The sequence below is a fragment of the Eptatretus burgeri genome, chromosome 3 (assembly GCF_056783735.1).
Source record: "Eptatretus burgeri isolate ZD-2024b chromosome 3, Ebu_testis_v1, whole genome shotgun sequence".
Taxonomy (NCBI): domain Eukaryota; kingdom Metazoa; phylum Chordata; class Myxini; order Myxiniformes; family Myxinidae; genus Eptatretus; species Eptatretus burgeri.
In genome coordinates this window covers 37,103,065-37,120,564 of record NC_140963.1, presented here as the reverse complement: position 1 = coordinate 37,120,564, position 17,500 = coordinate 37,103,065, and the positions used below count along the sequence as shown (strand labels likewise).

Sequence of the window (17,500 nt, the reverse complement as noted above, 5' to 3'; positions counted from 1 at the left end):
ATTTTCATCTGATTGACTTGAAATTTGAAGAGCATTTGCATATCAGGTCACCAAATTTGATCACTTATTAATTTTGAGGTAAACGTAGATCAAAAGGTCAATGTAGGCCAAATTTCTAAAATCCTCAATTTTAATCCAATTAACTTGAAATTTGAAGAGCATTTTCATGCCAGGTCACTGAATTCAACCACCTATTAATTTTGAGGTAAACATAGGCCAAAATGTCAAAATACGCCAAAAGGCCGATTTGTGCCAAATTTTCGAAAATCCTCAATTTTCATCTGATTGACTTGAAATTTGATGAGCATTTTCATGTCAGGTCGCCAAATTCAACTACAAATTAATTTCTAATGTCAAAAGGTCAACACGCCTATTTTCTAAAATTCATAGATGGGGCCAAAAACTGCGTATATCATGATATTTCAAAAAGTTGTGCACGAGTTATGACAACACAAGGTAGATGAGTTGAGTAGATGACAAGAACAAGTGGATTGGATTTTGGTTCGGATCCAGCCCATCAGTGGGATACAAAATGTAAACTGTTCCACCTGGCAGAGGTATGTGCTCTGCCGAGTGCCATTCTACTTTGTGCTTTATTGCAAAGTTGTCACTCTATGAGTGATTTTTCATTTGTTTGTTTGTCTGTGAACAGGATATCTCAAATAGTTGTGGACGGATCCAGATGAAATTTTGTGGCCTGGTTCGGTGTATGACAAGGATGAACTGGTTAGATTTTGGTGAATATCCGGATCTGGATCCGGCTACTCGAATTTTTAAAAGTGATTCTTCACCATTGAGAGACAGGGCCAAAAACGACACATAGCACAATATCTCAAAAAGTTGTGGATGGATTGGGATGAAACTTGGTGGACAGGTTGGGGTTGTGACCATGACAGATTGATTTGATTTTGGTGAAGATCCGAATCCGGATACGACTACTATTATTGGTTCGCGGGCACCAGCAGTGACCAATATTTTCGTTGTGTCTGTGTGTTGTCTGTCTGTTGGGTCGCCGAAATAGGTGACCCTTATTGTCAGTAATTCTGTCCATTTGTTTGGATGTTCGTTCGTTTGTCATCAGCATAATTGGTAGTTAACGTGGGCGGATTTTGACCAAACTCGGGTGGTAGGTACATCTTATGACCTCGTGCTTTGGAAATTGTGATGGTTGCTAGGGACGCTTTGGTTCCCTAGCAACAACCGAAAAACCTTCAAAATCGGTACCGTTCATGCGAAATCAATTCTGAAAGCCATTATCCCACGTAGGGTTATGAAATTTGGCACGAATGATCTACAGGTGATGCTCTATCAAATATATTCCGGTTTTTGTGATATATGGAATACTTTACCCACAGCGACCCTACAATTAGGGTATGCGCGAAAATTGGCAAAATTGAAGGTCCCCTAGCGACCAGGTGAGTGCATCGATACGAATGAAACTTTGCAGGTTCATGGTATTCAATGAGTATGACAACTTTGCCTCAGGACATATTGACCGATTTCGCTTCGGTCAGGGGTCAAAGGTCAATCAGTGCAAAAATCGATAATATGCGAGAGCTGGAGGTGCCTTCGCGCCAAATGCTACTCCTCCTCGGGTTATGGTCGGATGGTCATGAAAATCCACACTAATCTGGAATACATTGTGCACAAACAATCCAGCCTGATTTTTGATTTAGATCTTTGTTCACCCACAGCACCCCCTCAAACTTTGGGGATTTCCAATTTCAAACCGCATTTTCGGTATTTTTCATTCAAATGGATACCGAGTACTTATCAGTAGATGGAACTGGATGAGATTTGATATGTATAATCTTAAGGTGATTCCCTATCCGCGATATGACATCCATTTTGCTCTCTATCTTATAGTTTCCATGCTTGGTGACCCATCGCTGCCTACTGGCTTGTCTGTCTGTTTGTGACTCTCTCCAGAGTATAGCTCCATGACTTTTGATTTGATCTTGATGAAACTTGGACACAAGCGAGATATCATGGTCTCGTTGTGTCTTTTTGTGTGAGGGGCGTCCCACGCCCCTTGTGGGCTGAGTCACGCCCACTTGAACTTTTTTTCTCGCAATTTCATTTCCTAGAAGCTGTGTGTAATGTCCATGAGTACAACATATAAAAAAATCCGAGTTGATTTTGTCAATTTTGACAGAAGAGATAGGTTTTTATGGTAGGTAGGTAGGGCTTCCTCAAAAGCTTCCAATAACTCAATTGTACCTATTGTGGCATTGTTCAATAATGCCCGCGAACCATCGTCGTCTCCTCGCTACTTTTTAAAATTAATCTTCACCATTGAGAGATAGGGCTAAAAAATGATACATATAGTACTGTATAGCATGATATTTCAAAAATCTATTGGGCCAGATATGTTCTGGTGGATCATGCATTACAGGGCGGAGGTATGCATTCTACCGAGTGCCCTTCTAGTTTATGGAAGGCTATTTTTCCATCTTCTCCATATTTACACAAGATCATGTGAAATTGCCGAAGCATTAAACTTAACTTTTTCTACTGTTCTAACAATTATATTGTGTGAAGAAAAGATTTACAAATATGCCCAAAGTGTAACTTCATTAAGTGCAAAAAATAATTTTAAAGCAGCCGAAAGCTCCCAGGCATGGGCAGTGGGTGTGATTCCCGCGATTGGGTTTTCCGTGGGGAAATCTCCAGGGTTTGGAAGGCAAAATTAATTGGAGGATTATAATGAGTCAAGTGAACTACAAGTTCAAAAGAGAATTGAAAAATGTTTTCAGTGGCTGCATAGCAATGCATCCCCACTCCAGAGCAGGATAGTTGAGAGGTACGCAGACTCACTCTAAGCTGTCTATCCTGGGTTTGAATCACAATCGAGCTATGAACTGTCATCCTGGTGTTTCACAAGTGGGGTATTAATCATTGTGTGTGCTGTCCCTCAGATGGATGAGGGACGTTAAACTGGGCATCCATCTGTCACAATTAGTTGGTGGACATTAAAGATCCTTTGCGGTGTCCTTCAGGAAGTGTAGGTGGAGCTACGTGTATCTCCAGCATTTCGGCAAAATTCCGAATTACTGCTCTAACCTACAGGGGCACTACATCAGCAACACTTCCATACCCTCGATCAATGATGCTACTTGTAGACTTGTGCTGCACAGGAAAAAGACGACGACCAGACTCCTATGTATATTATTTTACTGTAATAATATTTTTATTCATTTACTTTTTGAAAAATTTCCACTCAATTACGAATATTTAAAAACAAACGATTTTGATCCGTAATCCTCGGCAGTGGGTTTAAAAGATGCCAGGGGGTATTGTGGGAGCAGGGGGCGGGGGGGGGGGGTGGACATAGACAAGGGAGAATGGAGCAATAACAAAAATAGGGGCAATACCTCTGGGCGCTCACCTGGCAACGGCTGGATAAGATAATGAGGGAAGCACTAGTGGGCATGGATTACCCACAAAATATGTAACGGAGAAGAAAGTAAATACCTATTTTGGGGGGGGGGAAACGGCTGATTTTTTTTTTTTATTGCCATGCACAAACTTTGGTACATCACGGGTAATGAAGGTTGTGGTCAAGTTTCATCAAAATTGTATGTGTAGTTTCAAAGAAGTTGCAAGTGTTTACGGACGGACAGACTGACAGACGGACAACATGCCATCCCATAAGCTCCTCGGAACTAAGTTCAAGGTGAGTTAAAATGAGGAACAATGGCCTGAATAAGAACAAAATAGGAAAGGATAAAGGTGTGTCGAAGAGACTGTTAATGTGTATGGGTGAGCGTGTGAGATGGTGATGGGCAGCACATTTGAAAGTCTGAAGTCTGAAGTGTGGAGGATAAGACATCGGAGAGAGTGAGATAATTCCACAATCAGGGCGAGTAAGGAGACAAATGGATGCAGGTGGGCAACCAGTCTGGACTTTTGGAGGGAGAGTATAAGTGAGGGTTTCTGGAGGAATGTGTACAGCTTGAGGAGGGCAGAGGTAGGAGAGGACAAGAGGATCAAGTCGAGATGTAAGCCTGCAATAAAATAGAGAGCCCACCAATTTACCACCGGGGGGAGATTGACACTCCTTGGGAATCCACCACCTCTCTTGAGATTACGTTTTGGCAGAAGGCCTTGTTTTCAACTGCCTCAAGAGCAGCAATGTGGGAGGCAGGAGCACCAGTTCACAGTGACGAGCCTTACTACATGTAGCTCCATCAGAAAGCCTTGAAAGCCAAATATGATCATTGCTGCAAAAGGCTGTAAACGAGCAGAAATGTATTTGCCTGCTACCTGGCTCAAGTTTGCCTTTATAACAACAATAACAATAATAATAATACTACGTATTCGACAAAACGACCAATTCCATTACCAATTATTTAATTGCAATGTTCTGGCGTATCCCCCCCCCCCCCCACCCCTCATCCTCTTAAGATCAAACCATTTTGTTTTGGTTTAGACTTTGATTAGTTTAATGATCTGATGTTACTTGATATGATGCGTCTGCAGTTGCACAAAAGACAAAACAATCTTTTATCCACCTGCCACTCAACCCTCTCGTTCCCAAAATTGGAATTCACCTCCTTGAGAGTTGTTATTACTCTGTCATGATGTTATTTTCTCTGCTGTGTATTATTTGTACAACTGCACATCTTTGACTTTTCAAGATGCATCTGAAGTTCCAGTTATTTGTTTTCTTTTGAAGGTATAATTTTTGGAGTCTGACAGGATGATGTAGAGGTGGCACACTTTGTCTTTCAGCTGTCTCGTCTGGATTTGATTCTCAGCCCAACAATAAGCTGTTGGATTGATGCTTTGCAGGCATCACGATGTGTGTCCTCTCTCTCAGATTTTATTATAACATATATATTTTTTTGTTTACACTGTCAAGGCTCGTATGAGAGCGAACACACAGAATGCACAACAAGAGGAGCAGGAGACAAGAGGTGTGGGAGAAGGAAGAACAAAACAGTGGGGAACAGAGACATGAGATATGTGGAAGGAAGAGGGATGGGGTGGGGAACATGAGGAATACAAGATGGACATTACAGGGACTTTCAGGAAGGAAAGCAGGGAATTTGAAGGAGGTGGGTTTGGGGTGGACTAGCTGGGGATAGAAAAAAATCGTGGTTTTCGATGGAAGAAGATAAGATATGGAAGAGAACAGCTGTTTTGAATACCTGGAGGGAAGAGTGGAATTGAAGAGAGTGTGGGAGTTTGTTCCAAAGTTGGGGGAAAAGAGGAATGGAAGAGTGAAGATGAGCAGTGATTCTTGATTTTGGTAGTTTTACCAGAAGGGGTTGCTGGCAGACGTTGAGCATCCTGTGGAAATATGGGGGGGGGGACATATCTCAGAAAGAGTTGGGGGGGGTGGCGAGGCTGGAGAGGAGATGGTAGGAGAAACAAAGACCACTGACCTGCCTGCGGTGAGAGAGTGAGAGGCCCAAAGACTCAACCTCATCACGGGAGATACCAATGATCCTAAATGCCTTGGTTGCCACAGCGTGAAGCTGAGAAAGGTGAGAGGCAGGAACACCAGCCCAGAGGAGAGAGCATTACTCCATCATACTGCAGATGAAAGCTTTGTATGAGGTCAGGAGATCAGGTGGGCCAAGGAAGGACTTTGCATGACAGAGGATGACTGGCTTTGGAGGCCAGCTTGGAGATGTGGCTTTCCCAGAAAAGATCATGGCACATCGTGAGACCTAGAAGCTTGAGTAACAGGACTTCTTCAAGAGGATTGCTTAGAAAGTTGATGGGGTGAGGGGGGGGGGGGGTTCCAGATGGTCCTTTTGGAGAGACATAGTGAAAGGGAGATTTGTCAGGATTGAAAGACATGTTTCATGTGTTGAACCAGGTTGTGATTTTACCACGATCTGCAGAGAGTGAAGGGGCTGCTGCTTGCCGGTCTGAAGGGTGACAGATGGTACGGCAGAGGGTGGAGTCACCAGCAAAGAGATAAGGAGGATTTTCCAGAGAGTCGGAGAGATCATTGATGGAAACAAGACAAAGAACAGGGCCCAGAACACTGCCTTGAGGAACTCCAGCCTGGACAGGAAGAGGGGATGAGAGAATTCCATTAAGGGCCACATGTTGGCTGCGACAGAAGAGGAAGTCTGTGAGCCATGAGTGGAGATGTCCTTGGACACCATAGGAAGAGAGTTTGGTGAGCAGTGCAGTGTGCCAGACCATATCGAAAGCACGCGATATGGCTCTGATTTCATGTCTGGCATTGAGGACCTCCATCCATTGTTGGGAGAGCAGAAGCAGCATATCCAGGGTAGAGTGACCTGGTCTGAAACCAAATTGATGAACGGAAATCAAGCCATTGGAGAAGAGGAAGGATTTAATGTTTGAAGCGATGATGGATTCCATAACCTTGCTGATGATTGGGAGAAGGCTGATTGGTCTGTAGTTGCAGTGATCTGTTTTTGCACCTTTTTTAGATAGAGTCGTAATGTTTTCTGATTTCCAAGCAGATGGTAGATGACCTTGAGCAAATGAGAGGGTGAATAGAACAAAGAGAGGGTGAGCAAGAGCAGATGAACAGGTTTTTAGGTCATGTGGGCTGATGCAGTCTGGACCGGTTGCAGAATCGGAGTCAAGGTTTTCTAGCAAGCTCTCCATCTTGTCAGGTGAAAAGGACACGGAGTCCACGAACAGTTGGGTGCAATTGGGTAAGGTGGGTAGAGAAAGCGATGGGTTTCAGAGACAAGATTTAGAAGCAAACACCGAGTTTAGGCATTCAGCCTTTTCACGTGCGGTGTCAGCAGTGCGGCCATTTGAGGTAAAGGAGGGAGTGGAGGGGGAACATTTACCAAAACAGACTTAACTAGATGCCACCTGGATTTGGATATGGGAGACAGGTTTGAGAGTTTCAGCTGGGTGTCATGAAGCTGGTTATCCCATCTGCTAGCATTACTTGCTGGACATCCCGTGGCATCTTTGTCAAAGTTATCACTGTCACGTTGAATAAATTCCAAATTCCTGTCCAAATTGTCAGGTTGCATGTTGGCTTCTTCTTCATCATTCATGTACAGCACAAGGCCGTGGGGTAGCATCATTGGCTGAGGGTGGGGCCATGTTGCTGATGCAATGCCATCTGTATCTCGGGGCAGGAATTTGTAATTTGTTCATGGTGTTGGCGACAGGGTGCCTCCTCTTTGTGAAGGACACCCTGGGATCTTTAACATCTACTAACTAATGCAGGTAAATCGGCGCCCAGTTTAACATCAATCCGAGGGACAGCACATACACAATGATGAACCGCCCTGCCTGTCAACACCGGGATGAGAGATATTGCTGGTTCGGGATTCAAACCCAGGTTAGACAGCTTAGAGGTGAGTGTGCATATCTCCAGGCCAACCTCTGCCGGCCCTGCAAGTGGTTTAGTCTTTGAGGAGGTTCTTTAACACCAGATTACACTGCTTGCCATTTTAGAGCATGCTTTTTTTCTGGGCAGCAGTTTCTTCATTGCAAACAAATTCACATTCCCCAGTGTTTGCACCTCATGAAAGCCCATCTTTGGCTTGTTTTTTTAATTTTTTTTTGGTGGGGGGGGGGGGCGTTGAGGGGTATTGGAAGGGAAGGAGGCATTGCTTGCATAGTAACATTAAATGCAGCATTGCTTCCATACCAACAAAGCATTATGATTGAATGAATAATTCTCAGTAATCATTGTAAATGTGTAATGTGAAAACTTTCATTCAAAGTCCTGCTCACTGATGAAGCTGACGTCGCAAAAAGTCGTTTTTAGAAAATTGAAATTGATCTCATAATGAAATTCCATGAGCCTTCTTCGCGTATCTTGAGGGCAAACAATTGAGGTCTTTCCGTGGTTTGCGGAGGCAAGCGGAAGCCAACGTTGTGGTTGTTTCATTTGGTTATTCTTGTACAATGCTCTGCTTCCCTAAAGAGAAGACCTACATTTTATTTCATTTGAGTGAATGTTTCTCTGTGACATGATGGATTAATGTACAATAATTGTGTGATGAAAGAGCTGCTAAAGTTTGAGTCCTGATGATGTGGATATTGCAATTTATTTCCCGACATCATTAAGGAGAAAGTAAAATTTCAGGCAAGAACTTCCTTTCGACCTTCTTACATGTCAGAGCTTTTGCAATTATTTTACAACCCTTTTGGAACTTTCACAAACCCATGGAATCTTTTCATCTTATCTGTTTGACACAAGTAGATAATTAAAATTATCCTTTAAAAACAAATGCAGCTCTATTTATAATTCACAAGTGCAGGAATGTTTTTATTCTTTTGAATATCTACCATTCCAGCAAAAACAAGTAACAATAGGCTTTTGCTGTGCCAATCTTGCATTGAGCTTGGTGGTGGCTTGAGCCTGGTGTTGGCTTCGTGGTTAGGGTGGTGGCTTGGGATCCTAGGGTCCTGAGTTCAAGCCCCGTTGGCCGCTGAATTAAAAATACACCAGGAGGTTGACTCAGCCTGTCATCCTTCCGAGGTCGGCAAAATGAGCACCAGTGTACTGGTAATGGGGACACTGCATCAGCGGCATATGCGCGTCTCAACCAATGATGCAACCAGCAGCCACAGGCTGCACTCGATAGAGAGAGAGAGAGAGGTAGTGACTTAACAGCTAAGATGGTTAGCTTATGAGTTTAAGATCCTCGTGTTCAAAGGTCCAGCCATGCCAAAACACCACCAAGAAGATTGACAGTCCGTCATCCTTTTGAGGTCTGCAACATGAGCACCAGCTTGCTGGCAAAAATGAGCCAGTCGAGTCTCCTGCGTCGGAGTGGCGACCCGTCCAGGATTGTGGACCCCCCAGCCAATGTACATGCCTTAGCAGCCTTATGCGCTTGACGGTGTGGGGAGGATCGGCCATCCATCAATGTTACGCTGGTGCTCATTCTTGTGTTTGTAACGACTCCATTACACTTTGATCGAAACAGACCCAGTGATATACGAATGGAGGGACACGGTTTAACAAATATGCTGGTCATTATTTTGTTTCTTGCTCTTGCTTAAATCGTTGATGATGACAGATTGCAGCTTTATGGTATCAGGACAAGACAATAGGACAAAGAACATTTCCCACAATTTATGCTTTGCAATAACCCACTGCACAGACGAAAGTTGAATGGTCACGAGTCACGCTCGGTGTAGACATAAGAGGTTGATTCATTTATTTATGTCTCCTCTTAGTTTGTCCATTTGTAAGTGCTTCTTTTGCTGTGAAGTTCCCCCTCTTTATTGGCCATTTGCAATGTGAATCGTAATTTTTCTTGTAAAATTGTTCAGAAGTCATCATGACATGAAGATAGAGTGAGAAAAATATAAAGTGAGTGAGAAGTTGTGTTAATCGACATAAAAAAACGCATTCTTGAGCTCCTCTGTCTATGCTGCATCAATTTTACCATCTTGCTGCCCCTCCGATATCCAGTGTCATCTGTTACATTGTTTGTTCATTGCACTGACGGAAGCAATCCTCGAGAGATGAGCCATTCCTCGGCATGAGGAAAGCGGTGGAAGAAGAAAGGATGCTAGAGACGGTTTGATCCCCTGGATTCTGCAGGAAGGAGGAATGATTGCTGCTGATGGATTGGGAATCCTATGCAGTTGTTGCTGTTTCCTGCTATTGCTTATTGACCATTCCATTTCCCCTCTGGAATCGAATATATGGGCCCCAGCTGCTTCTCGATTGGAGCCATCCCTCGCTCCTGTGTGCAGTGACCTTTGACGAAGTGGTGCCAAACCAGACTTACCCAGAGGCAAAACATTGTCCTTCAGTCGGACATGCCTTTGAATGATGACTTTCTTGTTTGCTGGATTCCGAAGTCAAAAGTATTATTAGGGAGAAGTGCAATTGAAATAATGAGCATGCTAACCAAATTGCTACATGATTTGCTTCCTTTCTTGTTGAAATTTTCATCATTGAAAATGTTGCATTTGCTTTTCTTCTTCTTTCTCCCATCTTTCGTTTAAATAAGAGACTTTTTTTATACAGATAATGCGGGTATAGATGTTCATGGAAGAGCATAATGATTAAGAGAAGTGGATCAACAGACAAAATAAGTGATAAGGAAAACATTGAGATGACAAATAGATGCTCTACAGCACGTGAGGAAATTGTAGAAGGTTGGAAATAATGTCTCAGGAGGTGAAGTAAAGCTAAGTTTGTGTAGTTATTTAATTCTCCTCCTCCATCTCCACCCCCCTCCCCCTTCCCCTTCCCAATCGCAGAGCCATGTACTTCACTGTTTGAATTATCTATCATGATTCTCTCTCTCAAGCTGTTTTGTTATCTTTTTTTTAAAAAATTATGCCTTTCCTTCTTTATTTTCCACTTATTATATGTAATTGTTTTTAAAAGTTTTTTTTTTATTTTTATTTTTATTTTTTTACAATACTGCTAGCTATAGCGAGCTATCTTGTGCAGCCTATGGCTGCTGGTTGCATCATTTTCTGGGGGTGGTACTATGCCGCTAATGCAGTGCCTTCGATAACCAGTACACTTGTACTTATTTTGCCGACCTCAGAAGGATGACAGGCTGAGTCCACCCCATAAGGTGTTAATTCTACGGCTGACAAGGGCTCAAACTCTAGAGTCTAGACTCTAAGATCTTAAGTCATCCACCTTGACCGTTAAAGCCAACACCAGGCTTACAGTACTGCTAAATAGTGCTTTTTTCCCCCCTCTTAAAATATTGGGAAAGGCAGGTGATAGTCACATGGATGGCAGCTGCCTGATAACCACAATCAAAATGGCTGTCTCAATTGGCAAAATATTGTAGTGCAGTTACAAGCAGGAATTTAGGCACACAGCGGCCCTAGTCTTGTAGTGCAAGACGAACTGGAGGCGAACTCCATGAATAGCTGAACTGTGGCTGTTTATCAATGAACCAATGACAAATGGTAAAGTCGGTCCACACTTCAGAGTGATCTCGCAACATACAGTTCTGATCCAAGATTGATAGCAATTTAGCCCTCCATGGATACTAATTAACCCCAAACACCGCAATGGCAAAATGGCAGTAACACGAGGTGCACAGTCTCTTAATCAATAAATAAATAACACACACGATTCATGGTTTAACAAAATCTCAAAAAGGCAGAAAATGGGCTCACGCATAACAATCAATCACACAAAGTGGGTGAGGGGGGTAAAAAGGCACAGGGCATCAAATTCAAGCTGCAGCAAGACTCAAATGAGGAGTGTGTGGCATAGGAATAGACCACTCAAGAGTTGCAAGACCAAGGAGCACAGGATAGGCAAGAGAATCCAAGAGAGAAAGGGCATGAACTTTCTGCCAGACTGGGGTTTATGGGTAAGCCCCACCATATCGCAAGTCTCTGCACCCAAGGCTAAACAATCTTGGGCCACAGGGGTCTCTCCGTCCCAGGGCCCTCACTAATCACGACCTCGCAGCTTCTCCAATTAGGCTGCATGGTGCCCCCCGCCCTGAACACAATGACCTGTTCAGAATCACCCATGAAACAAAGTTCTGCCTCTCCTCCACTAATGGACAGCTGGGAGGAACCTTTTTTCTCTGTACATGGGAGGGAAACGTGTTGTATTGCCCTCCCTGTCTCTTATCTGGCGACACCCAGTTTGACATTGGGAAATGAAAGGGATGAGATGCTCTGGCTCTAACTATCATATAATATTGGACAACTTTGTCCTCTGTAGCAGTATTGAGAACACCTTACCTGGAACCATGTACATGAGGTCATGTGTCCATACCTTATCATGAAAAGGAACCTTTGCTTGCTGACCAAAGGGAAATCGGTCTCTTATATCTGCTAGTGCTTTGCCTAACACCATTCAGAGCATTTTTTTAAATGCCATGGAAGTTTTGAGGAGACAGGAGAGTGATGATGAAAAGGATAATCATGATTTTCGTTCTCCAAGGCATGATTCTGTGCTTAAAAAATACAATCTACCTTGAAATATTAAAACCAATAATAAACTAGAAGGGCACTCGGTAGAGCGCATATCTCTGCCACGTAATGCCTGATCCACGAGAGCATATCAGGCCCAATACATTTTTGAAATGTGCTGTACATTTCTATCTCGTTTTTGGCCTTATCTTTCAATGGTGAAGAATCACCAAAAAATTTAATAACTCTCGTATCCCGATCCAAATTCGGATCTTCACCAAAATCGAAACAATTCTTCATTGTCACACGCCCAACCTGTCCACCAAGTTTACTCTTTTTTTCTGTAAACAGCTTTTTGAGATATCATGCTACATATCATTTTTGGCCCTATTAATGGTGAAGAAAAAACAAAATTGTATCCGGATCCCGATCTGGATCTTCACCAAAATCAAATCATTTTGTCGTTGTCACATACCCAACCTGTTCACCAAATTTCATTCGAATCCGTCCAAAACTTTTTGAGATATCGTGCACAGAAACAGACAGAGGGAAGGGGGGGGGGGGTTAAAACATAACCTCCTTCACCTTCTCCGGTGGAGGTAACAAACAGAAAATTCAAAAACTGAAATGCTCAAGGTAGACAATGCCAATCAATTTGTTCCGTATTTATTGTAGAGTTAAAAAGTGTGTACACAGATAATACGACACTTTTAAAGTTAGTTTTTTTTTAAACGAATAAATGAATCTAATTTTCTGTACAATTCTCCTTTTCAAGAATTGTGTGCACAGTATTTGTAAACGATGAAATGCTGAAGGGCACAGTGAACTTATCTGTCAAATTTGTTTCTTCCTGTCATACATTTCGCAAACCAACGGAGTGAAGGATAAAACAACGTGAAAAAGTACCTTGTCCTTGGTGTCAGGTGACAGATTTATTCGTTACCAAAGGCTTGTGCCTTTCACTATATATTTGTTCCAAGTGAGCTGTATGCAAAGGTTCGGAACTGGCAGTTCTGCGTGATGACCCCATGATGGACCCTTGTTATAGGTGCAATCACAGGAGACAAACTATGACCATAAATTCTGCAGCGAGCACTCCTTGCTGCAATCAGCACCTGATATTTGTCTTTCATTATTCCTGTAGATATTATCCTTCTAAGGATATATTTTATCAACTGCTGAAACATTATGATGAATGAAAAAAAAAAAATTTGGAATCATTTCGTATCTCAACTCAGTCAAGCATCCACGGCTTGGCATATAACACTGGTTTGCGTCATTTCAGAGGTCTAGGTTTAACGGGTCTTATATGCTTTTTGCATGCTGAATTTAGAAATGTATCTCATTTCGCTTAATCAGGTCAAGTTGCTATCTCAAAAAGGAAAGGAAAAAAAATTTAAGGAAATTTATTTAAGGAAAAAAAAAAAATCAAAATTTTAGTTTTTTTCATTAGCATTTTTTAATTGCTATCTCAATTTTAAGGAAAAAAAAATAATCAAAATTTTTGTTTTTTTTATTGGCATTTTTTTAAATTCAAAATCAGCCTTACATTGACAGAAAATGTACAAACCATGTATAAAAATGACGCACAAGTACCGTAAAGGTGAAATTCAACATTAAAAAGATGAAGGAAAACAGCGACTGCTGGAGCGACTGAAGTTGGGTGTTGCCAGAAACAACGATTTATCGATATTTTTCTGAAATTGAAATGAAAGTAATTGAGAAGGCACTTTATTCCACATTAAGTGTACTTGTGTGTCATTATATGTATAGTTTGTACATTTTCTGTCAATGTAAGACTGATTTTGAATAAAAAAAATGCTAATTAAAAAAACTAAAATTTTGATTATTTTTTTCCTAAAAATTGAGATTAGCATAAAAACTTGACCTGATTTAGTGAAATGAGATACATTTCTAAATTCAGCATGCAAAAAGCATCTAAGAACCGTTGAGAAAACCCAGACCGCTGAAAAAAATATTTCAAATGCAGCCCAGTGTTTATATAATTATATGTTTGTATAAATGTTTATATAAAGCATCTGTTGTGATCAAGTGATGACTTTTAAGTCAACTTGATTCGCTGGCCATTCACTTTGTGATCTGTTTTTGTGCAGCTGAACCCGGAGACAAATGCCTTCAACCGGAAGTTTGTGAACGAAGTTCGTCGATGTGAAGAAATGGAACGGAGGATTCGTAAGGACACAGCGAGCAATGCAGTAACTTTTATAATGTGTTTGTTCCCTGTGTTTGGGTTGATGAATACCCAAGTAACAGTTATAGGCTGGGAAAACGTGGGCCAGAGGAGGTGGCTGGAGGTGGTGGAGATAAATGAAAAAGGGAGAGGGTATGCTGAGTATCAAATATCATTACATATTTACAACCACCTGGATTCTGGAATAAGGTGCTATGAATTATGCTACCAGTCTAAAGGCAAATCAGGCTAACTATCTCCATCAAGAGTCACATGCTCACAGACTTTGGAAGTGATGACACAGTTCTATTATGAATTGATGTGTTTGAGCGGTTCAATAAGACCATTCCAGAGTGTGTTGTCTGTGCATTCGATTCCACAGGGTATGTGCAAAAGGAGGTCCTCCGAGCCGGCCTTGATTTATCACGGGTCGAAAGGAACTCAGAGAGTCTGATGCCGCGAGACATGATCGACATTGAGGTAGGATTTACGGCTCTTTGCATTTTCACAGTGAAAACAATACCTCGCGTTTGTTCCATCATGCCACACAACTGTGAAAGTGGGATTGAAATGTGTTATGTTTGACATCTGATGAGTAGTGTAAAGTGACTAATATACAATTCCCCAAATATATTTTGCCTGTGCAATTTGCAGTGCCTTCAGAATGTATTCACACCCCTTGATTTTGTCACATTTTGTTGTGTTGTAGCCTGAATTTAAAATGGATTGAATTAAATTTTTTTGTCACCGATCTACACAAAATGCCCACAAAGTGAAAACGTGTTTTTAGAAATTCTTCCAAATTTATTGAAACTTAAACACAGAAATATCTAATTTATATAAGTATTCAGCCCACTGATTCAATACTTTGTAGAAGCGCCTTTGGCAGTGATTACAGCTTCGAGTCTCCCTTGGGTATGTCGGTATCAGCTTTGTACATCTGGATTTGGGGATTTTCTCCCATTCTTCCTTGCACATTTGCTCAAGCTCTGTCTAGTTGGATGGGGAGTGTTGGTGAACAGCAATCTTCAAGTGTTTCCACAGATTCTCAATGGGATTCAAGTCTGGGCTTTGGTTGGGCCACTCAAGGACTTTTATATTCTTGTTCTGAAACCATTCCCTTGTTGCTGTGGCTGTATTCTTTGGGTCATTGTCCTTTTGGAACGTAAATCTTCACCTCAGTCCAAGGCCTTTTGCTTTCTATAGCAGGTTCTCCTGAAGGATTTGTCTGTATTTGACTCCATTCATTGTTCCCTCTGCGCTGCAGAGGCTGTTGTCCTTCCTGCAGGTTCTGCCATGCCTTCTCAGCCAAGGAACTCTGTAGTTCTATCAGAGTGATCATTGGGTTCTTGGTCACCTCCCTGACCAAGGTCCTTCTTGCCCAGTTGCACAGTTTGGGCAGACGGCCAGCTTTAGAAAGAGTCTGGGTAGTTCCATATTCTCTCAATTTCCGAATGATGGAGCTCACTGTGCTCTTGGGAACATTCAACACTCTAGAAATTGTTTTATATACCCAACCATTCCCAGATCTATGCCTCCTCACATTTATATCTCGAGTTCTAAGGACCGTTCCTCGGACTTCATGGTAGAGTTTCTGCTCTGGCATGTAATGTCAACTATGGGACCTTATATTGAAAGGTGTGTTGCTTTCAAAACCAGAACCCCCTCCCCTCATGCTTACCTCCTTGCAAACCCTTTCCCCCCCCCCCAATTCCACCCCTCCTCTCTCTCCCATCCTCCTCACTCCCACCCCCTCCCGGAGTGTATAGCGATGTTTGGTGAGGCGTTGTTTTGCCCGCTTCTCCTTCCTCACTCCACCCCTTCCTTGCTCTTCCTCCCCCCTCCGAGCTCCCCACCCCTCCTTGCTCTCCCCTCCTCGCTCCCTCCCTCCTCACTTCTCCCTTCCCGGTCTCCCTTTTTCCCCTCTCTCCCTCCTGTCCCCTCCCTCCTCTCTCTCTCTCTCTCTCTCTCTCCTCTCCTCTCCTCTCCTCTCCTCTCCTCTCCTCTCCTCTCCTCTCCTCTCCTCTCCTCTCCTCTCCTCTCCTCTCCTCTCCTCTCCTCTCCTCTTCTCTTCTCTTCTCTTCTCTTCTCTTCTCTTCTCTTCTCTTCTCTTCTCTTCTCTTCTCTTCTCTTCTCTTCTCTTCTCTTCTCTTCTCTTCTCTTCTCTTCTCTTCTCTTCTCTTCTCTTCTCTTCTCTTCTCTTCTCTTCTCTTCTCTTCTCTCTCTTTCTCTCTCTCTCCCCCCTCCCCCCTTAATACTCCCATCAGCGAAGTGATGTGTTGAACTTGCTAATGGAATATCAATTCTCAATATCACATCCATTAATCAATCTGTCTTCTTCTTTTTGCTTAATTGGTGGGAAGAAGAGAGTGCAGAAGTGCAGTTAATGTCATGCCACCCACTTTTGCAACACTCCCCTCTTTGTGATCATTAGCTGAAAGTGCCACTGTCATCTAATTTTTTTTCATGTTATCTTATCTATTGTTACAAGCTTGGGGGCCTTTTACCACCCATATTGTCAAAAGCCAGCATGAGAAAAGCCAAGCGGTTTTACCTTCTTGCGACTACATTTACCGAATCCATTCATTGGTGCTTCCAAAGTGATGAACCCCTTTATGTGAAGTGCATGAGTCAAGAGAACTAGCAAAACTTGGCAAAATCAGGTGGAGTTTTCCTTCAGGTGAATCAAACAGCGTGCGGATTTCTCTCGCCCCAATGGTGCAGCTGGCTGCTGACAACTGTAGACTCCAGGACCATACCATGATTGAGACTACGCTTGCCCAACCTGACCAAAAGTGCTCAGAAGCAAGGCCTTAGTAGCAGATGGTTGAGAGAGTAGGAAGACAAGAAGTGTAGAACTGATCTCTCCAACCCTCCTCCTCTTACCTCCCCTCCCACCCCACCACCAATCCCAACCCACAACACAAACTTAGGGGTGAATATAATTGTTTGAATTTTTAAACAAAGTCCAACACAACAATTGTTTGGAAACACCAATGAATGGATTTTATTTGTAGGTGATCTCTTTGGTAGCAAAAATTGGTTGGCTTGCTCGAACCACTATTGTGTCTTTCATGTCAAAAAGAGATCTTTGAAAGAAGCTTATAACACTCTAGGAAGTAGCCTGGTGTTGGCTGAGTGGTTCGGGTAGCTGGCTTGGGATCTTATGGTCCTGAGTTTGATCCCTGTTGGCTGCTGAATTAACACCAAGTGGGGTTTATTCAGCCTGTCATCCTTCTGAGGTTGGTGACATGAGCACCGGTGTACTAGTATAGGTGCACATCAGCAAAAAGAAGAAGAAGACTCGAGGAAGTTTGCAGATTTAAAATCCTATAATGTCAACAAGGTAAGGCTCCAATTCCATCTGATAAGATATGGCATCATGATTATTTTCGAAGCATTCGATGTGGAGAAAAATGGATTGACTTGAAGGCTGTTTTGTTTCATTGAGAAATATCAAGGGCAACAATTCACAGAATAATG

General features: G+C 42.5%; 1 protein-coding gene and 1 long non-coding RNA gene across 7 annotated transcripts in view; one reads left to right on the top strand and one right to left on the bottom strand.

Annotated features, from left to right (window-relative positions):
* The window catches only part of LOC147029696 (V-type proton ATPase 116 kDa subunit a 1-like), a 504,511-nt gene that overhangs the window by 10,461 nt on the left and 476,550 nt on the right, over window positions 1-17,500 (top strand). For all 6 annotated transcript variants that reach the window (XM_085872936.1, XM_085872937.1, XM_085872940.1 and 3 more), the window contains exons 2-3: window positions 13,941-14,019; window positions 14,400-14,497. In XM_085872936.1, the coding sequence (XP_085729062.1) occupies window positions 13,941-14,019; window positions 14,400-14,497 (177 nt within the window). The remainder of the gene's footprint in view (window positions 1-13,940; window positions 14,020-14,399; window positions 14,498-17,500) is intronic.
* Window positions 1-17,500, bottom strand: part of LOC147029697 (uncharacterized) — a 40,294-nt gene that overhangs the window by 12,269 nt on the left and 10,525 nt on the right. The window lies entirely within an intron of this gene.